Source organism: Odontomachus brunneus, unplaced genomic scaffold, assembly GCF_010583005.1.
Source record: "Odontomachus brunneus isolate Ranch 3 - 2012 unplaced genomic scaffold, Obru_v1 Obru_scaffold_057, whole genome shotgun sequence".
Taxonomy (NCBI): Eukaryota; Metazoa; Arthropoda; class Insecta; order Hymenoptera; family Formicidae; genus Odontomachus; species Odontomachus brunneus.
Window position 1 is genome coordinate 666,906 of NW_022639507.1, and position 24,624 is coordinate 691,529.

A 24,624-nucleotide genomic window follows, 5' to 3' on the forward strand; every position below is an offset into this window, starting at 1 on the left:
GTTTTCTTTGCTGAAAAAGTAATATAAAAGACTGTACCTAAATAATCTACACAAAAAGCAATGAGATCATACAGTCTTTACAAAAGAAAAAAAAGACGCCAAGTACGTATAAAAAAAAGTACCAAAACAAAAAGTACCAAACAAGAAAAACCAATACAAAAGTTATCAAAACAAAAACTACATAACAAAAAGTACATGTTAACTTAAACAAAGTGCAGATGTTTTAAATATTCAAAAATGAAGTAAGATCAATATAATTAACCAAGTACGTATATATAAGTATTTATTACACAGGTAATTGTGTGATAAATATCAATATTGTAATGTTCAGATATTTTGAATAAGAAACATTTTTTTTTAATCAGTTATGTTTTATGTCAGTGTCTTATGTCAATTTGTTGTTTTCTATATCTATAGTTGGGACACATCCCTAATAGCACATATTGGATTCATATACGTTTTCTAAACGTATGTAGGGGTGAGGGGGGTACATGTGGACAAAGTTTACATTTTATTTTTTGTATTTGTTTTGTCATTCAAATTATTAAAACAAAATGCATAATATATTTATAGGCCCTTGTTTGATATATCAATGCATGTGTTTCAATAAAAAGTTGTATTTAAACATTAAAAAATTTAAAGTTAAAAACGTTTACAATGTGTCCATAACTGCCCCATCATGGGATAGTTATGGACGGATATGGGGCAGCTGTGGACAGGGGAAAAAATGACAAATGAAAATGTTGTAACTTTGTTCAATCAGTTTATTGTAAATAAAATACATTTAAGAATTGTGTAAGCTAAATACATTAATCTATTAGGTGGTAAACTTAGTTCCTGCGGCTCACAGTTAGATGACGTTAGTTGTAGGTGTAATTTATTTTGATATCTGAAACTGGCTGCATTTTAAAGGTTAGACATTTGTCAATAAAATTCAGCGCGAAGAGATTCATTTAAGTGAGCAGTGCTATTTTTTCTTTTGATTAAATATGGAACGTGATAAGTTGTTTTTTCGACATGTGCTGCTTCATTACTTTGACTTGAAAAAAACTGCAACTGCAGCTCATAAAATGCTTTTCGAAGCTTATGGCAATTATGCTCCATCGGAAAGAACATGCCAAGTATGGTTTCAGCGATTTAAGAGTGGTGATTTTGATGTCAATGATAAAGAACGCTCAGGCGAACTAACCGAAAAAGTTTGAAGACACCGATTTGCAGGCATTATTGGACGAAAACTCTACTCAAACGCTCCAAGAATTGTCTGCAGCATTAAATGTTACTCCGATGGCTGTTTCCAAACGTCTACATGCAATGGGAAAAATTCAAAAGGAGGGAAAATGGGTACCACACGAATTAACCGCAAATGCCATTGCGAATCGCTTAAACATCTCTATTTCTCTGCTCGCCAGGCAGAAAAAGAAGAGTTTTTTGTGGCGCATAGTGACTGGCGATGAAAAATGGATATACTTCGATAATCCTAAACGAAGAAAATCATGGGTAGACCCTGGCCAACCATCGACATCCACACCAAAGAGAAATATTCATGGCCACAAAGCAATGCTTTGCATTTGGTGGGATATGCACGGCGTCGTTTATTATGAGCTACTCAGACCGAACGAAAGTATCACGGGGGATCGATATCAATCACAATTAAACCGTCTGAATGAAGCATTGTTGGAAAAAAGGCCAGCAGTAGCCAGCAATCGACGTAAAGTCATGCTTTTGCACGACAACGCTCGACCACACGTTGCCAAAGCCGTCAAAGAAACACTGATGCAGCTCGAGTGGGAAGTTCTCCCGCACCCAGCGTATTCACCAGACTTAGCTCCTTCGGACTATTACTTGTTCCGGTCGATGCAGCACGGCTTGGTGGATACACACTTCAGAAATTACGAGGATGTGCGAAAATGGATCGACGAATGGATTGCATCAAAAGACCAATCGTTCTATCGTCGCGGAATCTACGCGTTGCCCGAAAGATGGGAAAAATGTATAGCTAGCGAGGGAAAATACTTCGATTAATGTATTTTTTGCTTTTGATGTCGAAATAAATGAGTTTTTTAAACAAAAAAAACCGCAGGAACTAAGTTTACCACCTAATACAATGCACAACATTTTAAAAAATGTTTAAACACTTTAAAACTACAAATTTAGAAGTTGCAATAGACACCTATAACTTAGGCCTAGACTATAACTGTAAAAGTTAGCCTAAAGTGTCATAATTGTAATTCAGATATATTTACCACTATATTTTTTCAATAGGCCACAAAGCCCAAAAGAGTGGTAAGCAAAAGCCTACATATTTAATAAAAATACTACTTAAAATACAAGTATTTATGTAAAATATATTCTTTAAAGGGACCCTTTAAGGGTGGACAGTGTCCACTTGTGCCCCAATTTTGGTGTCCACTTGTGGTAGTGTCTGGAACAATGCAACATTGGGAACCTAACCCAGAACCTTATCTAGGAACATCAACGTAAAGACCAATTTGGTTTTTAAAGTTGATGTATACTAAGCTTTTTCAACATTTCTAAATTAAAATCCTACTGCTTAGAAACTGCAGAGCTCTATGTCAGTTTGTACGGAAATGGTACAAAATGCTTGCTACAATCCACAAAATTCTCATTCATAGCGCTGACGTGATTCAACGACTCCATATAGCAATCGCTTCTTTTTCAGAGGAATGCAAAGAAGCACAGCATAAAAATATTAAGAGAAAACGTATAGTACCGGAAAATGTTCTCGTAAGGATACGAACACGTATTTGATTCACAAGCTGTTAGTTTCATCAGACCTGTATATCGCTTCGTTACAAACATACAAAATCATGTTGATCCTAAATGTGAAAAGCTTCTTTTACAACAATAAGTACCTTATCACCGATTTTGAAGATATTTCATACCTTTGTTGGGTGTCTGATAGAGACAGTGTTAAAATATAACTCAAGGCGAAGATGTAAAAAAAATCTAACACGTCTGTAACGGCACCTCCAGGGTGGTGTGGAAGACCGTTACTGGCTCATATACCCACGTGAATACATTAGTAATCGTGATCTAATTATATATGTTGACGAGGTTTTGGAGTAATGGAATTCAGAGTTATGAAGTTTAGAACTTATAAGATCCTACATTATGAGATTTAAGGTTAGTTGGTCTGAAAATATGGAGATATGATTGAGGGTTACTAGGGTAAAGGTGGTTCGAGCTTAGTGATGTAACAGCTAGAAATTTAAAGCTAGCAGTTTATGCAATTTAAAATTTTTCTAAATATTTTTCTGAGAAATCGGCCTCGACAGTTTTGTAGAAAATTTATTCGTTAACAATTCAAAAAAAAGTTGCATCTAAATCGGTTAAAAATTAAGGGCTCTAGACATTTTGAGCAGTAAATTTCTGAAATGCCCCACTGTGCGCCGCTCTGAATTTTTTGCGTGTATCTTGTAACTACTTGCACTCCAATGGCTAAACTATAGAGTGGTGAGATGTCGAAATATCGTTTTTTCGAAGTCGTAGCGAGAGAATACTGAAAAAAATTGGTCTACTCCCTAAAGCTACTTTTTGAATTTTTTTTTTTTAATAAAATAGGTTTTCTAAAAATTGATTTTTCAAATTATTCTGTCAAGGCAAAAATATTGAAAAGTGAGATTACTAAAATATAAATACTCTTTTAAAGATATTTTATATTTTATCTTAATATTTTTCTGTGTAAGATATTAAATATTTCGTAAAGTATTTATCTCTTGAAGCCTTCATTAGAAGATATATTTCATATATATCTATATATTTAATATCTCAAAAATTCAGTATTCAATAATCTTAGTTCAGTACTTTTGTACATAAAATAATCTGAATATTCAATTTATTGAAAAAAAAAACTATATTATTCTAGTCAAAACAAAGTGACCTTAATGGTGCAGTCTAAGGGAGGGGGGTCAAATTTTTTTTTATTAAAATTTATCTCCATCCCCCTCCCCCAACCAACTTCACAAAATACAACTTCATAAAAATGCAATCATGATATCATTTGATTTAAGAAATAACCAAATACGTTGATTAAAATAGTATACTTTGTATAACGCAAAAAGAAAAAATAACTACAGCAAAGGTTCTCATTCACTATTGGAATTTCTGCATTAAATTAGACGATTGTAGGTCTCTATTTAAGTTACAAAAGGTTAATAGATTAACATATTTTTATATACTGAATGAATATTTGCGTTACAGGTCAGGATACAAACTATGCCAGGATACGCCAACACTCTGCGGGAGGCATTGCCGAAGATGTATGCAGATGAGGGCATGACTGGCTTCTACAAGGGCCTGGTGCCACTCTGGTTGCGCCAAATTCCATATACAATGATGAAGTTTGCTTGCTTTGAGCGCACGGTCGAACTTCTATATAAACATGTAGTACCCAAACCTAGGCAAGAGTGCAGTAAAGCCGAACAGTTGGTAGTTACTTTCGCAGCTGGATACATCGCTGGTGTGTTCTGCGCTATTGTGTCTCACCCCGCCGACTCGGTAAATATTTGTATATATCTGTCATTAGGTCAAGTTTTTTTATTTCGAACCTGTACACTCGTCTGCAAAACAGTTTAAGCAGTCGCCCGGGAAGCGAAAGACCTGGGTTCGAGTCCCGGCCTAATAAACCGCGGTCTCGATATTTTTCTCTCTCCGGAACGAAAAGATACGCAGGTCCCGAACGTACAGCGTCCCGTCGCCACCTAATACGCTTTCCTCTTATGCATTTTCTTTAATGCATTTCGGACGCAACATTAAAATTTTAATGGGGAAATTCGTTTTCGAACAATTCTTTTAATAAGTTTTCTTATTTAACGTCGGATGCGCTTTAAAATGTGCCAGGAAAAATATTCAAAACGTTCTGCAAACTAGTCTACGTAGTCAATAATCGAGCAATTTTGCAAGTTAATGTTTTTTTCTTTTTTATAGTTTCCAGTGTTATTTTGTTCTTTCTCTCTGTTGATCTGCATTATTTTATTTTCTCTTTTGCGTCTCATTCATTCTCCTTATATTTATGCTTTTATTCATTTTATTTTTAGTCATTTCATACAAACTCCTCTTGCGCAGGTAGTATCCAAGTTGAATCAAGAGAAAGGTGCGTCCGCGGGCGAAGTTCTGAAGAAGCTAGGCTTCTATGGCGTCTGGAAAGGTCTAGGACCGAGGATCGTCATGATCGGTACCCTTACCGCGGCGCAATGGTTTATCTATGATGCCGTGAAGGTCTGGCTGCGCATGCCTCGTCCGCCACCACCCGAAATGCCGGAATCTCTCAAGAAGAAGTACGGCCTGGCGTAAACGCGACACGGCTTCGTCGAGTTTGTTCCACCGATCGGACTTTTGTCGCTCGGTTAGAAAAGGAAACGTAAAAAAGTATTTTTAATTACCTTCATACCGCAAGTATGACATTATTAAATGATGTCTCGCGATTTTGTTTTTTTTTTGAGTATTTATTCTGCAATATGATACACACCATCAATGAGGGGCGACACTGCCGCAGAATTAGAAAACAAAAAGGAAACTATTGTGTCTTATGAATAGACATATAGGGATATTATTGCCAGCTATAATTCAAAGACACAATAAAACTAATTTAATTCAGCGATGACGGTTACTTAGGGTAACCTGGAACTGTTACCTTGTACATAGGGTGATCACTGTAAATAAACAGACCGATTACTCGATTATATCATTTGTTGTAATTCTTGATAATGTCTCTCCTTCCATTTCTTACTTATACAATGTAAGTACATCACAATGTAGCGATCAAATCGATCGAACCTAAGTAAACGCAACTATCTGTATAATATAACAATGATTATATATAAACATCATTATATTATAGATTACATTAGATTTGAGTCATAAGTAATTTTTTTTTCTAAATGCTACTTTCACACTGCAGTACACTCATATGCAGAACAGTTTAAACATTTTTTTTAGATACACTTCGGAATACAATCAACATTTAATGGAAGAATTTGTTTTCAAATAATAATGAAAGGCCTACTATTTATACTATCATTCTATTTCTATCATAACCGATTATTATGCAAATTCATGAGCAGTGATATGCAATTGTGACCGTTTGATGCATTTCTAACTTTATCAGACAAAGTAGTACAAACTAATGCACAATGCATCAAATAAAAATTCATTGCTTATATAATAATTTAGAAGAATTAGTAAATTCATTTGTATATTTAGATTTCTATATTTTTTATTATTTCTATAAAATTAAGTTAATAGCGTCTATTCAAATGAATTTTTTTAAGAACTTTTAAGGCACGTATAATGTTTTATGAATTTAGAGAAAATAATGCAACTACGGCAATAAAAAATATTTTTAGTATATATGCTACTGAAGTTCTAAACGTTAGATATCTAAATATCAGTGATAGTTCAAGAAATATAAGGACAGTAATTTCAATCTCGATGAGAAACCTTGCTCTCAACAAGGTTTCAGGTTTTAAAAGATAATATTGTTGCAATGGTGAAAGCCGATTCAAAATTGAATAAACGAGAAATCGTAGAGAAACTTAAAGTTTCTCGACAACAGCTTAAAATCTTTTAAAAGTTAATAAAACAACAAAATAAAACAATAAAAGTTAACAAAACAACAAAATAAAACAATAAAACAACATTAATTATAACTCAAACCAACATAATGATTGTGTATATTAATTCGTAGAAGATTTATAAATTGTGAAGTACATTTGTATCACTTTGTTTCTAATGTAGTCTCTAAGTGTTAACATATGTAGAACGTCTGACAATTAGCGACTTCTCTTCGCTCGCTTACAATTCAAAATCGGAATTGTAAAAAAATTGTTCCTAAGTTCCTAGGGAAAGTTATCGTGAATTGAAGTTGCAAATTGCAGAACGTTCTGTACAATGTAAACCTACGACTCTTCACAACGAGAAGTTCTCTTCGTTGCGAGAATTTTTTGGCACCGATTAAAAAATATTTTCTCTCTCTTAACGTATCTTTGCATAAAATATAAGTATCTCATAGAGGTAAACGGAGGAGCAACGACAGCGCAAAGTACAACAATTATATATTTTCTTCTGATCATTGCGCGTTAACATGATTATCAAAAATATGGCTTGCACGTGATATAACAGAAAACAAGTATTCTGGGTTATCTCGCGGAAACCTCGCTTTGGAAATAAACGACGGCATCTTGTACGGTTGCGAAAATCTTGAACGATATCGCGCCATATACATATGTGTCATATTTTTTTATCATCTCGAAAACAGGACTGAGACAACTGACGAAATAGAACTCGACGTTCACCTGCGTAAATTCATTCACGATCACATGCAACACATGAATGCTACTAGGATCGATGTAATTTAACGCGCTCATATCCATGATGATGCATTGCAATTCGTTTTTGTCGTCAGCGTTTTTGTCATCTAAGAAGCGACCTTCCTCTGCTAGCTTCTTTCTACGTTTGATTATCTCCTGCGGACATATTCCCACTAACTTGTATACAACGGATTTGAAGTGGCTGCTGTTGGCGAAGTTTAAGGTGCCGCTGTAGCGAAATATCTTGATCCCGTGGATCTCTTCCGCCTGGAAAAAAAATAGAGTAAAGAAAAAGCAAAATATATATATATTTTTTTAATTAATCTATCTACGCTGTTTAATAGGACGATTTTGAAGCTATCTAGTAATTGTTTACTGAAAAAAAAACGATTTCTTCTATTATTCTCAGTTACATTAAGCTCTTTTTGAATTTGTTCGGAATGTGATTCATCACTTAGGTCGAAGTTATCTTTTCGAAACCTCTAATATAATTTTTGATAAATTATATGACTTACTATGGATACAGTCCAGCAGGCGTTGCAAATGCTTTGTAGCGTTTATCTTCTTCATTCTCTTTCTTTCTCTTTCTTCATTCAAATCCGAGGAATAGAACAAGAGGGAGAAACGCTGCGCAGCATTTGTAGCGATTGTTGGACAGCACATTTTCTATGGCCCATATTCTGAATCCTCTTTTATCGATAAAAGTGCCTTAAATGTAACTTCTCAGTCAATCAGGTGGTTCTTAAGCCTCTTTTAGAGACACTTTTATAGATAAAAGAGGATTCAGAATATGGGCCTATGTCTTCGCCGAGAGAGAGAGGGAAGAGAGGGAGGGAGATAGAGTGAGAGGGAAGAAGAGAGAGGGAGAGGGAGAGAGAGAGCCAATTTAAAATGACAATAGAAAAAATATCCTTTCCCAAAAAAAGTTATTTTAAGGTTAATTCCAAGAAAGTGGACCGTTTTCCATAGACTGCAGTAAAATTTTTATTACATAATTCGACCTTGAAATCGACTTTAAAATTACTTTGGAAAAGAATCATTTATCATAATATCTACCACTTTAAACCATACAATGAACTAAATGTTTCTTATTGTCCAATCAATTATAGCGAAAACATTTAAATTTTTCATAATAAACATAACTCTCATGATAAATAAATATATAATGTGTCTCAGAACAATTTACAATTCTTACAAAATCTTGTGAGAACGTAGAGCGGGTTGAGGTGAACATAAAAGTCCTACATGGTTTTCGTAATAATAGTCGAGAAATTAATTGCGAAAGATTAAGGAAAAACGTACGCTGAATGATCGAAAGAGGAGCGCACCAGCCGCAGCGCAGATCCATGTAGCACGCAGATGCCGGCGTGCGGTAATTAGAAGAACATCGCGCCAATGCCTGTCTTTAGCCAGCGTGCACGGGTTCGAAATCGCATCATTAGATATAATCTCGGCGCAACACGGTAAGACGTAGGAGTGCAACGATATAAGCATAGACAGTGGTGCGTTGTTCTTCCAACATCAACCTATAATACATGGACTGAACATCCCCTCCATCATGGAAATATACAAGGTATAGCATTGCGCATCATGGAGGTGGGAGTAGAATTAATCAGAAAGTTACTCAAAAATATTGAGGGCAGTCATTGGCTTTTTCCAATTTTGAACAACTTTTTGATTGGTAGCTACTGCGCATCCAGCGGAACGCTACACCTTGTATATTTCCACCATGATCCCTCCCAATCTGCATAGGATAGACAAGGAAACCAGATCCGCAGCAGAATTGTGTGAGATAGAGAATGAGTGCAACTTTCCCTTTCATACCAGTGCTGCAGAAATATGCCCGTGCACGCCGCAGTATGCAAGCAGAAGTGTCCTCTCCATGCGCCTTCTCCTGACGCACAAAACGCTGCTGTTCCGTCTATCCGTGTAAATTTCACACCGATAGACGGAGCAGCAGCGTTGTGTGCGTAGGAAAAGGCGCATGGAGGGGACACTTCTCGCACGCTGCAGCGTGCACGGGCACATTTCTGCAGCACTCCTCCGTACATGCGCCCAACGTATGCGCTGTAGCAAAACAGGAGAAAAGTGGGGGAATCCAAGTAAAGCCGCAGATAACCTGTAGTATATTCATCTTTAGTAGGTTATGACAGGGGTGGCACTCACAAAACAATTAACGATATAATCAACCTATTTTGATAAACTATATATGAAGGACTTAACGATTTGTTGCTAACTGCGTGTGCATTGTCCTAGATGTCCCTCGAGGTGTGTGTAGGGTAACCGTTTCCCGCGTGCTTTCTTTTGTCTGAGATATCTTATTCTATGCTATGGTTACCAACTACGAGATCTAAGTCTAGTGACTTACACTATTGTAATTCCTTCACACTTAAAATAAAATATTACCATAACTACAAAAGAATATCGCAAATATAGAAGCACATAAAAAACTATTCGCAACTTATAAATTTAGAATCTGGCGAGGTATGTGTGTCCTCGTTGAGCGTCTCACATTAGTGTCTCCGTCAGCCCGTTTACTACTAACAGCTTCCTTTTCGTTCGCCTTTTCTACTTTGCGTTTTAATGGTGATATAAACGAACTGTCGCTGTTCATACTCGGGGTTGACTTTCGATTCACTATTTCGTTCCTCTCTTGTCGTCGCTCTATGCTAAGATGCGCAAGTATTTCGACAATATCATTCTCGCCTTCAAATGGCTTCGAGATATTACAATTATCCTCACTTGGTTTGATTTGATCTACATGTCTTTTCCAAAGCTTATTATCATCTGTTCGCACCATATATGTTACCGGACCACAACGCTCTTCAATCATAGCCTTCCGCCACGCATTATTTCTATAATCTTTGATCACAATGGTTTTCTGTAGGACAAAACTAACATTTCGATTCCCTCGATAATACAAACGTTGTTTATCTTGATTGCAAACCATTCGTTCACGTATTGTCGGCTTTAAGATATCAAAACGCGTTTTTATTTTCCTATTAAACTGTAATTCGACTGGCGTAACTCCTGTAGTGTTATATACCGACAAACGGCTCGCAAACAAATATTTCGATAATGTTTCCGTGCGTGACATTTTTTACGTTAACAACTTGAATTTCGCCTTAAAGATATACACTGCATTTTCAGCTTCACCATTTGACGCTGGATGATACGCGCAATACGGACATGTTTCATTCGATTGCATTTTAAAAATGTTCCAAATTTATCCGAAGTAAAGGTAGGACCGTTATCAGTAACTAAAGTCAAGGGAATATCCCACGTCGCAAAATACTCTCTAAAAACGCCTATGATCGACTCTGTTGTGATATCAGTCATCTCTTTAATATCAATCCATTTTGAAAAATAGTCGATAATTATTAGATACATATATCCTGAAATTGGACCGCAAAAATCTGCATGTAATCTCTGATTTGGTTCTGCCGACCAATTCTAAGTAATATCGCGCGTAGTGGATTGCCCGCATTAGCTAAACATACTTGACAAGCTTTTGTAATCTTTTCAATGTCGCTATCCAACTTTGGCCACCAAAAGTATGAACAAGCTATCATTTTCATTTTAATTATACCCCAATAACTATTACGTAACTCTTCCAATAATCGATTTCTTAAAGACTGCGGAATTACTACCCTGTGACCCCACATGATACAACCATCCTCTATACTTAATTCGAAAGCATGTTTTTTATAATCTTGAATATTTTCGGGTACCCTATCAGGCCAACCATTGTAAACAAAATCGCGACCGTTCTTAATATAACATCTTTCTCAGTCTCCTCGCGAATCTCACGACTACTAATAGTAGGTATATCGTCAGTGACGTAGTTTAAAAAAGAATAGTCATTTGCGTTTTTCTCATTAAAATCTCGTATACTTGCTGTAATGCGTGATAACCCGCTGCTACCGCATTATCAATTCAATATATTAAGAGAAAGAAAATAAGAACTCAATAACAATGATATCAGTTAAATAATAGGAAAAAGGGCTAATTCGAGTTCAAGCACAGGATTAATAGTGCTATGTACCATATGGGTAAAACCTTCCTTGTGTTAGGAAATAGAGCAATATTTATTGAACATGAATACTCAATATAAATAATCAAACATTTCGGCTCAATCATGAACCCTCTTCAGTGATATAAAAAAACTCAAGGTTTACAAAACGAACGCATTACAAGTAAAAGAATTAATTAAAGACCTTAATAAAATGATTGAGCCGAAATGTTTGATTATTTATATTGAGTATTCATGTTCAATAAATATTGCTCTATTTCCTAACACAAGGAAGGTTTTACTCATATAGTACATAGGACTATTAATCCTGTGCTTGAACTCGAATTAGCCCTTTTTCCTATCCTTTAATATATTTAATTTGGAAATCATATACCGCTAGTAATACCGCCCATCTTTGAACACGACTGGCTGCCATCGTAGGAATATCCTTTTTTGGATAGAAAATATAAATTAATGACTTATAGTCAGTTTCTAATTCAAACTTACGGCCATAGATATATTGATGAAAATGCTTAACTGCAAAAATCGACGCTAGCGCTTCCTTATCCAATTGTGAATATTTTCGTTCGGCAACTGATAATGTGCGTGAGGCAAACGCAATTGGCTATTCTTCCTCTTTAGAGACGTGAAATAGTACCGCCCCTAGGCCAAAAGGTAATGCATCATATGTTAATTTAAGTGGCCATTCTGAGCTATAGTGTTAAAATCTTTGGCGAAGCCATAAACTGCTTAATCCGTTCAAATGCATGATGACATGCACGCGTCCAACTAAACACAGAATTTTTCCGTAATAAATTATACAATGGGCTTGCAATTGATGCATAGTCTGGATAAACTTAAATAATAATTAACTATGCTCAAATGATTGCAACTGCGTAATGTTTATCGGTTTTGGAACCTGCACGATTGCTCTACTTCTTTCAGGCGCTGCTATGTATTCCGTGTTTGTCAAGTTTGAAGCCTAAAAATTGTACCTTGTCCTTAGCAAAAAAGCATTTCTTTAAAGATACCGTTAATCCATTATCTGCTAGTCGAGCAAGGGTTTGTATTAAAGACTTATTGTGTTCGTCTAATATTTCACCGAATATCAAAATGTCATCAAAATAAACTATAACCCCGGCAATGCCTTTTAGAGTATTTTTCATAAAATTTTTTAATAATCTTGGGGCAAACGCAATACCAAAACAAAGACGATTATATCTATATAACCCTTTATGAGTAGCAATTATCGTAAATTCTTTCGCTTCTTCCTCTAGTTCTACTTGCTGATATGCGTGTGCCAGATCAATTTTAGAAAAAATTTTTCCTTTCTCTAACTGACTCAATAAATCTGCTACCCTCGGAATCGGATCCTTATTAATCTCTAAATGCGGATTTAGTGTGATTTTATAATCACCACATATCCTAATTTGTCCGTTAGTCCTTAAAACTGGTACCACAGGAGTCGCCTATACGCTACTTTCAACCGGCTCAAGAATTTCATTATCAACTAATCTACTCATTTCCGTTTCAATACGATCACGCATAGAGAACGGAATAGGTCGCGTTTTACAACATACCGGCCTAGCATTATCTTTCAATACAAGTTTAAATTTATGTGTAGTGCATCTGCCTACTTTTTCCGAAAAAACACAACAAAATTTAGTAATTATATTCTGTACTGAATTTTCTTGATCCGTCAAATTATAAATGTTATTGCAAACAGATTGATCACTTAAGCGCAATATGTCAAACTTAGCCAGCCACTCGCGTTCTATACTGTCTTCAAGTAACACAAATAATTCTAACATATATAATACATTTTTTATTGAAACCCTATTCGAACTTTAAATACTTCTTTTGGTATTATAGAATTTCCAGAATACGTCTTAAAAATTCGCGGTGCATGAAATAGTTGAAGACATAATAGTTCCTTATGTTCTTTATACTTATTCCATAAAATGGCAAAAATGGGTGATCCTGAATCAATTTCAAATAATATAGGCTTATTTTCAACAATAAGTTGTATCTTAAGCGGTTTGCTATATTCTATCTTGTGTCCTGCTTTACTATGCTCTACTTTCGGCTCAGCCTTTAAATGAAACAATGTATTAAATGATTCTGACAAATCCTCATCTGTAATAAACTGATGTGGCTCTCGCTTAGCCTATTAAATTTTGTAGGATTCGCCAACTGTACGCGTGATTTTACTGTTTTCTTCTTCTTATTATTATTAGTATTACGGCATACTACAGCTAAGTGTCCTTTTCGACCGCAAATATTACAATCATAGTTCTTAAAACAACAACTATTAAACTTGTAGTTCGGTTTACTACAATAAAAACAAGTGATTTGCTCTTTAGGTTCTTTTGACACCGACAATGTTTTCATCCTTCATGTGACGTAGTTAATCGATGTTCTTCTACTGTCTTGCACATCATTTCCCATCTGCAACATCCTTCTCTGCTGCTTCCATTGCTGCACATATTTCTACCGCTTTCTCCAATGTCAGATGTAGTTCCGCTAACAGCCTTTTCTTCATTTTCTCACTGGTGATTCTCCACACTACAGGGAGTTGTGAAGATTAAATTCAAAGTTACAGTGTAAAGAAATCTGCTTTAATTGGGCTAAATAAGCATTAACAGTTTCGTCTTTTGCCTGCACTCTTTAAATTTGTAACACTGCATTAAAGCACTCGATTTTGGCTTAAAGTGGTTCTGCAATATAGATACAAGATGATATAAACTCTTGTGTTTAGGAAACTCTAGTGCACACAAATTGTGTAATAAACAGTAGCCATCCGAGCCAATTTTTATAATAAACAATGACACTGCCTCGTCCTGTGTCACTCCATTGAGAGCTACAAATTCTTGAAATTGTTCGTAACATAATTCAAAGTCATCAGTTAGTGAGAATTTGTGTACGTCAATCATTGTACCTCGAATGCCCGCTATTCGGCCACTCGCTGTATCTGCTGCTGTATTCCGCTGTTGTACTTTACAGGTTTCTTCTTGTAACTGCCTCTTGCTCTCTGCTATTTTATCAGATTCACGAATAATTTGTAGTCGTTGCTCATGTAGCTGCCGCTTTTCCTCTTGTAGCCTCGCAGACTCAACTTCTAACTGTCATTGCAATTGAGTGAGTTCTTTCTCACTATGCATCGCCATTATGGACGAACAGAGGAACAGAGAAATGGGATCTTCCTGTTGATTTTATCGCTTTATCTTTGATTTAATCTTCGGTTTTATCCTCGTCGCCAATACGTAATATATTCATATTTGGTAGGTTATGACAGGGGTGGCACTCACAATACAATTAACAATATAATCAATCTATTTTGATAAACTATATATGAAGGATCACTTAACGACAAGATCTTGTTGCTAACTGCGTGCGCATTGTCCTAGCTGTCTCTCGAGATGTGTGTAGGGTAACCATTTCCCGCGCGCTCTCTTTTATCTAAGATATTGGGTGAGTTTTTTAATACAGCGAAACACTGTATTCACGCACCATGCAATGGATCCATCGATGAATTAAAAAACTCGCCTATCCTATCCTATGCTATGGTTACCAACTACGAGACTATCTAACAAGGAGATGCCATAATCTGCTAAATCGATTTCTGAACAAATCATAGCACGTTCGCTAGCTACGATGTTAAGGATCAACATCCTAATTGGGGTTTGTACCAATGGGCCTTTAACGAATGGGCAAACACGAATATAGACACATATTTTGTTACACACATTTTGTTAGACACATATTACTTACAATGAGATATATATTTAGTACATATTAAAAAATTAATATATTCGTGTTTGCGTTAAACAAGCCTGACACTTCCCTAATTACCCCTTAATAAAAACGAGACATATGTAAAACAAACGTATCATATTCAAAAAACATTAATTACGTGCTCTAATATAAGAAAAAAAAAACATCGCACAAGGATAACTTCGTCGCCGGGATTCGAATGCTCGCTGCCGGCTCAAAAATGTTCGACGTGGGAGCCTCAGTCTGCTTAGTCACGCCGCCTCGCTGAAAGACAGTTGCATCTTTAGTCATATCTGTGGTACAGTCCCGCAACCCAAATTTTATACTGTAATTTCTCACAAACAAAAGTCCATTGGCACAAACCTCAATTAGGATGTTGATACTTAACATCGCAGCTAACGAACGTGCTATGTCTCGTTCAGAAATCGATTTAGCAGGTTGTGGCATCTCCTTGTAAGTCTAGTGACTTACACTACTATACATAACCTTTCAGAACCCCTCTTGAAAGTAAAACTGCGTACTTGTGTTATATGTAAATATACAAAAAGAAATCCGACGGAAAATATATTTATTCATTCGTAAATAGTAATACTGTTCAGAGAATTTCAGAGAATAATTTTCAGTAAGAAAAGTTATATTTGTATGAACGGAGAATAACATGTGACAAAATTAGGACGTGCCAAGTCTTTCACTACTTCCAATAAAATCAGTAATTACAAATATTGCTTACTATTTACGAATGAATGTACTGCCAATCGACGCGAGACGATCTACTGCCTATACTTATACCGCTGCGCTCCTACATCTTGCCGCACCGCGCCAAGGCAAGATATAGGAGCACAGTGGTACAAGTATAGACAATGATGCATTGTCTTCCAATCACCGCGCGCGATATTCGCGCGCTATATTACTGGACTGCGCTGTGACTCGAGCGGTCCGTCCTCTACTATTCAATGCATGCTTTTCCTTAATCTTTTGTAATTAATTTCTCGGTTATTATTACAAATATCGCAAAACGGTACTTTTATGTTTATTTTAACCTGCTCTACGTTCTCACAAGAACTTCGTAGATTGTTCTGAGATATCCTGTATACACACACACACACACACACACACACACACACACACACACACACACACACACACACACACACACACACACACATTATATAAAAGCAAATATGTTCATATATGAAATATTTCACATACATACTTTCAGAAAATATAAATATAAAGATGTTAAAACATAATATTATTTAAATTTCTATTTTTTACAAAAGGGATGTTAAAAGATAATTAGATCAAACGAAAATACCATTGCGTATATAAAAAAATACCATTGTGTATATTCACACTATATGTGGTAACTATTGACTTCTTTTTATTGGTAACTATGTAAAAATTAAGATAAAATAAAATTAAGTCATACAAAAAACTTTGGAGCTAGCTGTGTGAAAGTAAACATTTACCAAAAATTTTTTTTTTATAAACTAGTATTATCGATCATAACCCGTAGTCCGGTTATGTTCCAAATTCCCTTAGATTTCAAAGTCGATATATATATATATATATATAAAATACATGCGCGCACACACATATAGCTTGAAAAACGCTATATTATTAAATACATAAATATTTTTAAAGATATGTCAGAATTCAAGTGATTAAGAATATATATTTAGCGTATTTTGATTGGTAAAAGCTTACCGCTTTATATCTATCTAAATCCAAGTATAGATCTGTATGCGGTATGTGGCCCAGCAGACACGTGTAAGATCGAATAGTTTGCAATAAAATAATGGTGAGTGACATGAGTAATCCCGCAAGTAATCCAATGTCGATGTTAATCAACGTTACTATTAAGAACGTCACGATCCAAATCGAGGCGTCGGACTTACTCAGTTTCCAGAATTTCACGAGTTCTTTGGCTTGCACGAACATTCCTTTTAATGCCACCTGCAAAAAAAGAAATAATCATCTTCCAAGTTTTACGCTTTCTCATGATTATCGGTGATTGTACTTAATTCAATACACACAACTATTATGGAGGCCAGCACGCATCTCGGTAGAAGTTCGAAGAACGGCCCGATCCACAGAAGTATAACGAGCAGTAATAAGCAGGACACGACGCTCGCTATTTGCGTACGTCCCCCGACAGCTTGTTGAATGAGAGATCTACTTAGAGAGGCAGAAATCGGCATGCACGAGAAGAAAGAACCGACTACGTTACTGAAGCCCTGGAACGATAAAAATTCGCTATTAGAAGATTGTGGGGCCAACTAATGCGAGTTCTGAAGTAACGTTGATGTCTCACCATCGCAAGAAATTCTTGATTCGAATCTATCTCGTAGCTAAGTTTCTGCGCAAATATCAATGCCATTGACACGGTGATAGTGTACGAAACTATTGTTATCGCAATGCTATCTACTGCTACTAGAGGCAATAATTCCACACTCGGCACTTCTGGTTTAGGAAGTCTGTCGGATGATTATAAAAAAAGAAACGTAATGTTTAATTTTTGAATTTATTTTTTATAATGTCTAATCTTAACAGAAAAAGAATACATACCCTGTAGGAATATGTCCGACAATTTTAATATCGTAAATCTTTGGTAAATCGCAATATCTCGAGATCAACGTCCCACCGACAACCGCAATGAGTTCGATTGGTATCGGCATGCCGCATTTTTTACTTATTCGTGGCTAATGGAATACGAAAATTATATCATAGCTTTACAAGCATCTGATTAAAAACAGTCAAATTAAAACATTGCTTTTACCTTTAGAACCTCATTATTGATAACAAGGATAACAATTGATATAAGTGATATTATTACAGCAGCCATGTTTGCATTTTCCACTTCTTTAAATATGTCTATAACAGTCTATAAACGAAGAATTCAACTTTCAAATAAGTAGATTATAATGTTAATATTGCAAGCTAAGCATAAATCAAATTTTTACTCACAAAAATTAGCTGAAAATATCCTTTTTTTTTCGATAGCTTAAGGCCAAGAAGATCCTTAATTTGAGACAGTAAAACGTAAACCGCTGCTCCGGTCGTAAAGCTATTCACTAAAGTTTCGCTTAGCAGTGTTGCCACAATGCCTAATCGGAATGTATACATTATTATCTATAACGGTAAAAGAAAAACTTTCATTTCTATTGTTCTTGTTTTTTACTAACATAAACTTTTAAAAAGCAACGCAATACTGACCTGGAATATCCCAACCATCAATGTTACGGCAGTCGCTACCTGCATTGGCGTATACATATTCTTGATATCTTCGAGGTTTTGAAAAGCTACGTCTGAGATATTTGCAGATATTTGGTCCACAGGAGGTGTCGAATAAGATGTTACTACTTTGCCGGTCATTAAGCAAACCACAGCAAAGGTTCCTGATGGGTGCCAAGAATGTTTGATTGTTCAAGCTTGTTGAATAAGTTCATATTTAAGACGTATTATTTCTAATAATTCTGTAACGGAAGTGGCATTTCACTATGTTTACACCGTTTACACCAGATACATGCATTAATCGCATGTTACAAACTATAAAGTATACAGAGCATCCCATAATTTCATAATTTTTACGATAGATATTCTAAGCAATTTGGAATTAAGAGATCTTGCATATTTCTTTGATAGCGATCAGGGTCTGGTGAATTTTGTTGAGTTTGTAACATTTTATAGCTTTCATGACTTACTGATAAAAAATCTACATATCTTGTTTAAAAGTTCAATATAAGAATTTATAAAAATATATAAAAATTGCATTAAAATACTATATGACTTTATCAGATTTTTATAACTTCTATCGAAAATTTCATTTTCTCATATTTCAACTTATTGGGAGTGTGCATTAATTTTAAGAGATTTTTTGGTAAAAATACGGCTTTACTGTGAAAAAATGGTTACAAATTGATCATTCAAAATATTGTCCACTGCTAGCCACTACTTTTTTCCATCTTTCTGGAAATAGGTGGATTCTACGTCGAAAGAACGACACATCTTTTGAGGCTATCCACGAATCAACCCATTTTTTGGTATTCTCATAAGAATGGAAACACTGCTCAGACAGGCCATGAGTCATCGATCGAAATAGATGATAATCGGAAGAAGAAATATCTGGAAAATACGGCGGGTATGATAGGACATCCCAGTTAAGCGCTTCTAACGTTCCCTTGACCGGTTTCACAATATGTGGCCGAGCGTTGACGTACTGGAAAATCACTTTGTCTTATCTTTTCGCGTAATCTGGCCGTTTTTGCTTCAATGCTCGGCTCAATTGCACCAATTGTTGTTGGTAGCGTTCCCCAGTGATGGTTTCGTTGGGTTGGAACAACTCATAATACACTACACCCAGCTGATCCCACCAAATAGAGAGCATGAGCTTGGCGCCATGAATATTCGGCTTTGCCGTCGATATTGATGGTTTGCCTGGCCTGCACCATGATTTTTTGCGCTTCGGATTATCGTAGCCTATCCATTTTTCATCACCCATCACGATACGATGCAAAAAATTTTTTCTTCTGTGTCCTTGAAGCAACAATTCACAGATCATTTTGCTCCTTTCGACGTCCCTCGGCTTCAACTCGTACGGCACCCAATTTCCTTGCTTTTGAATCATTCTAATGGCCTTCAAATGTCTGGAAATCGTTGATCGATCAACATTTAATGATTCTGCTGATTATGATTAAGTTCTTCTTGCGTTTGACTCGGGTCTTGATCGAGTAACGCTTCCACTTCCTCATCTTCAAACTTTTTCGGCTGGCCTGGATATTCCTTGTCTTCCATGTCAAAATCATCTTTTTTATAGCGTCGAAACCAGTACTCACATGTTGAAATCGATGGAGTATAATCACCATAAGCTTCCGACAGCATTTATTGACTTTCAGCAGCACTTTTCTTCAAATGGAAGCAAAAAAGCAAAGCTTCCCGCAAATTGTGTTTTGTTGGCACAAAATTCGACATATTCAATGCTCAAAATAACAATGTTGTTTACACTTCGGCACAATGACACATACTGAAAACTAAAGCCACATGATGGTGATTTGACATGAAGATAGCAACAATATGGCCCGATGCGATATAGTACTAGTTACGCCATCTCTTGAAAATCCTTTAAAATTAATACCCACTCCCAATATATAAAAAATTATCATTTTCTTTCATTTTATATATCGTCCCTAGTAGCATAAAATGTTAACGCAATATTGGGAAATTATGTAAATCCAATGTTAAATATTAAGTATGAATTGATTTCCCAACATTGATTCCCAATATTGTAAAATGGATATCGCCTCTTATTTAACCAATATTGGTCAGCAATATTGGTCCAATAATATTGGACAATATTGGGCAAATGTTAAGCAATAATATTTACTCAATTTTTTCATGTTGGACATTAATTGGATCCTAATGTGAAACTAATCCCAGTAAACGCTAGACATTCCTGGAAAATTTATAAAATGTTTTTAAAATTCAAAATTAACATTCCAAGAATATCTCAAAATATTCCAAAATATTCATAGAATTTACAAAAAATATTCGAATAAGCGTAAAGAGTTCCACTTTTTACAAATATTGGCGAATTGGTTGAAATGAAGAACTAGTCAGCGTTTGCTGACTTTACTTGAAATTTAAGATTACTTGATTCCAAATGTTATATCACACTTAAAAATTCTCACTAACACTGGGATTCGAACTTAGACCTGAGGCACCTTTGGGATTATGAGCCTATTGCTTTAGACACTACACCATTTCTTCGATCAATATAAACGTCTTATATTTCTATATATATGTTGCAATTAACGCAGTAATATAATTTTTTTATAATATAATTTAATTTTAATAAAAATTATGTTTTTCGTACTTTTATTGTTAATTTAAGCTTTAACTGGTAAGGTGAGGTCTACGAAACACCGAATATTCCATTTTGGTCTTAAAATTTATATAGTGAAATTGTTTTATTGCTCTTATTAAATAGACAAAGTCATAAAAGATTATAAAATAACATGTAAATGTTGAAATATAATATTGGTAATAGATTATCATTTATTCAGAGATCAATATTAATATTGTATTAGGAAATATTGGCCAATGTACTTCCAATATAAACACAATATCGTGTAATTGTTAAAACATAACATTAGTCGTTCATTGGCCTTCATTATATATATAGGGTGAGGAAAAAGTATAGAAACCCTGAAAAATCTCAAAAAATATAAGTTTGACAGAAAAATGTTTCAAATAAAAGTTATAGGATTTAAAAAGATCTATTCAATAGTCTCATCAGTTTGACCCTGGCTGGCGTCGTTAAGGTGAAGTCAACTTGAATTTTTTAAATGGAACACCCTATTTTTTATTGCATATTCTTATAGTCCTTCTCAATACCTTTTCAAAGTACTATAATTTTATTCATTTTGGGTCAGCCGTTTCAAAATTATTGAATATTTTACAGTAAGAAGTAATAGACACCCGAACAGGTCGGAATATGATCCAGCCAACTAAGCCAAGATCGGAGGATGATCCAGCCAACTAAGGCAAAATCGGAGGATGATCCAGCCAACTAAGGCAAAATCGGAGGATGATCCAGCCAACTAAGGCAAGATCGGAGGATGATCCAGTCAACTAAGGCTGAAAGTGAGTAGCCGTGAAAACAACTGAGAGTAAGTAGCTATGAAAACAACTGAGAGTGAGTAGCCGTGAAAACAACTGAGAGTGAGTAGCCGTGAAAACAGCTGAGAGTGAGTAGCCGTGAAAACAACTGAGAGTGAGTAGTCGTGGAAACAGCTGAGAGTGAGTAGCCGCGAAAATACCTGAGAGTGAATATGATCCGGCCAACTAAGGAAAGATCGGAGGATGATCTAAAAGCTTAGATCATCCTTCGATCTTGCCTTAGTTGGCTGGATCATATTCCGACCTTGTCTTTGGGTGTCTATTACTTCTTACTGTAAAATACTCAATAACTTTGAAACGGCTGACCCAAAATGAATAAAATTATAGTGCTTTGAAAAGGTATTGAGAAGGACTATAAGAATATGCAATAAAAAAATAGGGTGTTTCATTTAAAAAAAATTCAAGTTGACTTCACCTTAATGACGCCAGCCAGGGTCAAACTGATGAGACTATTGAATATACTTTTTAAATCCTACAACTTTTATTTAAAACATTTTTCTGTATTTTTTGAGATTTTTCAGGGTTTCCATACTTTTTCCACACCCTGTATAATATTCATATTATGTTGAGAAATATTGGCACTTTCAATGTAAATGCAATATTGTGTATTTATTGATATTGTTATTTTGGTAATAGATTAATATTTATTCTGAGATCAATATTAATTTTATATTGGAAAATATTGGCCAACGTATTTACAATGTAAATCCAATAATATATAAATATTTAACGTACAATATTAATAATATATTTCTAATTATTCCATGTCCAATATTGGCTGAATATTGGGACATATTTTCCAATATATTCCCAAGATAACCAATGTTTAGCCAATGTAAAGCCAATGAATTTTGTTACTAGGGGTATAACTTTATATATCGTATACTTTTTTTAATGATTAAATAAATTATATTAAACAATTAAATATTCACCTGAATACACATGCCTTTCTACGTAATTTTATCATTTTTTAACAAAATTTGTTACCCGATTTTTTTTATATAATTCTATCAAATCTTTTAAACGGAGTAGATACAAGAGCAAAAAATTTAACTGTTTAATTTTTACTAACTTTTCAAGATCAATATTAGTACTACTGTATTCTTATGAATTATTCGTTTTGTATACGTGACATTGGCATGCTTTCTTGGTAATTAATTTTTTAAAAATTTATTATATATATTAATTAAAATAAAAATTAAAATTAAAAAAAATTAAATTAAAAATTAAATAAAATATAATTATATATACAGGATGAGTCATTTTAATCGAACTAGGCAAATATCTTGAAAAATATGGAAGATACGGAAAAATATTTCAAACAAAAGTTGTATAGTTCGGAAGGGGACATAAGATGGTGCAATTGGCTTGACCCTGGATAGTCGTTTGAAAGTCACGTGAAGGTCACCTTCAATTTCTTAAATGGAAACCTCCATTTTTCATTCTTCATATTCTTATAGCTTACCTCGAGAGCTTTCTAAAACACTGTAATAAAATATTTTTTCATTAAGTATCTTTCGAGTTAAAAGGCTTCAAAGTTACAATATTGTTGCCATTAGCATTGGTACCCAAGGTGTTCGACCGACGGCTGAAACTTTTTGAATGTTGTTCAGGGCCATGACCTTGACAACATTTGTCAAGGTCATGGCCCTGAACAACAATATTGCATTTCCTTGTATTTTCTTGAAGTACTAAAAAGTTAATTAAAATTTTTGGAAAAATTCTCAGAGCTCTATGAAAAGAAAATAGATAATTTTTATCTCTTACTATTTTTCGGTAAAGTTGATAGAATGCGAGTAAAAAATTATTAAAACCAATAATTTTATAGATATTTCCGTAAATATCTTAGAAAATAACAGTTGTATAAAAATATTTTCAAACAAAAGTTGTTTGCTTCTTTACGTAGAATAAAATTTCGTAATAAAAAATGTATATTTCTATTTAAAAAACCATATTTTAAAAAAATGTATATTTCTACTAAAAAAGCAAAGTTGACCTCGACCTGACTTTGGCGGAGCCACGTAAGGTGAAATCAATGGTACCTTCTTATGTCCCCCATCGATCCATATAACTTTTGTCTGAAACATTTTTTGAAAAAATTTCTCCTTTTTGAGATTTTTGCGTGTATTGAATAAAATGGCCCACCCTGTATATATACAGAGTGTCTCACACTCTCCTCCGGGCATTTTATGGGAACGTAGAATGGGTTGATGTGAACATAAAAATCCTATACCGTTTTGCGATATTCGCAATAATAGTCGAGATATTAATTAAAAAAGATTAAGGAAAAACGCACGCTGAATGGTAGAGGACGGACCGCTCGAGTCACAGCGCGGTTCAGTAATAAAGGGCGCGATGATTGGAAGACAATGCACCCCTGCCTATTCTTATCTCGGCGCGGTGTGGCAAGACGTAGGAGCGCAGCGGTATAAGTATAGGCAGTGGTGCATTGTCTTCCAATCACCGCGCGCGACATCCGCTTGTTACAGAGTGTGAGACACCCTGTGTATGTGTGTGTGTGTGTGTGTGCGCGCGTGTGTGTGTGAGTGTGTGTGTACACACACACACAAACGCATACACAGGGTGTCTCACACTCTGTATACAAGCGGATGTCGCGCGCGGTGATTGGAAGACAATGCACCACTGCCTATACTTATACCGCTGCGCTCCTACGTCTTGCCACACCGCGCCGAGATAAGAATAGGCAGGGGTGCATTGTCTTTTATATATGTATATATATATATATATATTAGGTGCGCAACTAAGTTCCCGCTGTTTGTCAATAGATGGCTCCAGCAGTAAGTGCTGGTCGATTTTGACATATCCAAAACG

At 35.1% G+C, this 24,624-nt stretch overlaps 2 protein-coding genes across 7 annotated transcripts in view; one reads left to right on the forward strand and one right to left on the reverse strand.

The window, feature by feature from the left end:
- LOC116845775 (phosphate carrier protein, mitochondrial) overlaps positions 1-5,702 on the forward strand; it is a 20,009-nt gene extending 14,307 nt beyond the window's left edge. Inside the window, exons 5-6 of one of the 2 annotated variants that reach the window (XM_032818849.1) lie at positions 4,222-4,518; positions 5,086-5,313. In XM_032818849.1, the coding sequence (XP_032674740.1) occupies positions 4,222-4,518; positions 5,086-5,313 (525 nt within the window). Of the gene's footprint in view, positions 1-4,221; positions 4,519-5,085 lie in introns of both variants that reach the window. The other variant, XM_032818850.1, reaches the window with a different exon arrangement.
- Positions 5,424-24,624, reverse strand: part of LOC116845774 (solute carrier family 26 member 10) — a 42,533-nt gene continuing 23,332 nt past the window's right edge. For 2 of the 5 annotated variants that reach the window (XM_032818845.1, XM_032818844.1), the window contains exons 6-13: positions 18,331-18,512; positions 18,082-18,221; positions 17,894-17,998; positions 17,683-17,816; positions 17,429-17,591; positions 17,151-17,351; positions 16,822-17,070; positions 5,424-7,595 (exon numbers count right to left, since the gene is read on the reverse strand). In XM_032818845.1, the coding sequence (XP_032674736.1) occupies positions 7,158-7,595; positions 16,822-17,070; positions 17,151-17,351; positions 17,429-17,591; positions 17,683-17,816; positions 17,894-17,998; positions 18,082-18,221; positions 18,331-18,512 (1,612 nt within the window). In that variant the 3' untranslated portion in view covers positions 5,424-7,157. Of the gene's footprint in view, positions 7,596-16,821; positions 17,071-17,150; positions 17,352-17,428; positions 17,592-17,682; positions 17,817-17,893; positions 17,999-18,081; positions 18,247-18,330; positions 18,591-24,624 lie in introns of all 5 variants that reach the window. The other 3 variants (XM_032818846.1, XM_032818848.1, XM_032818847.1) reach the window with 2 other exon arrangements.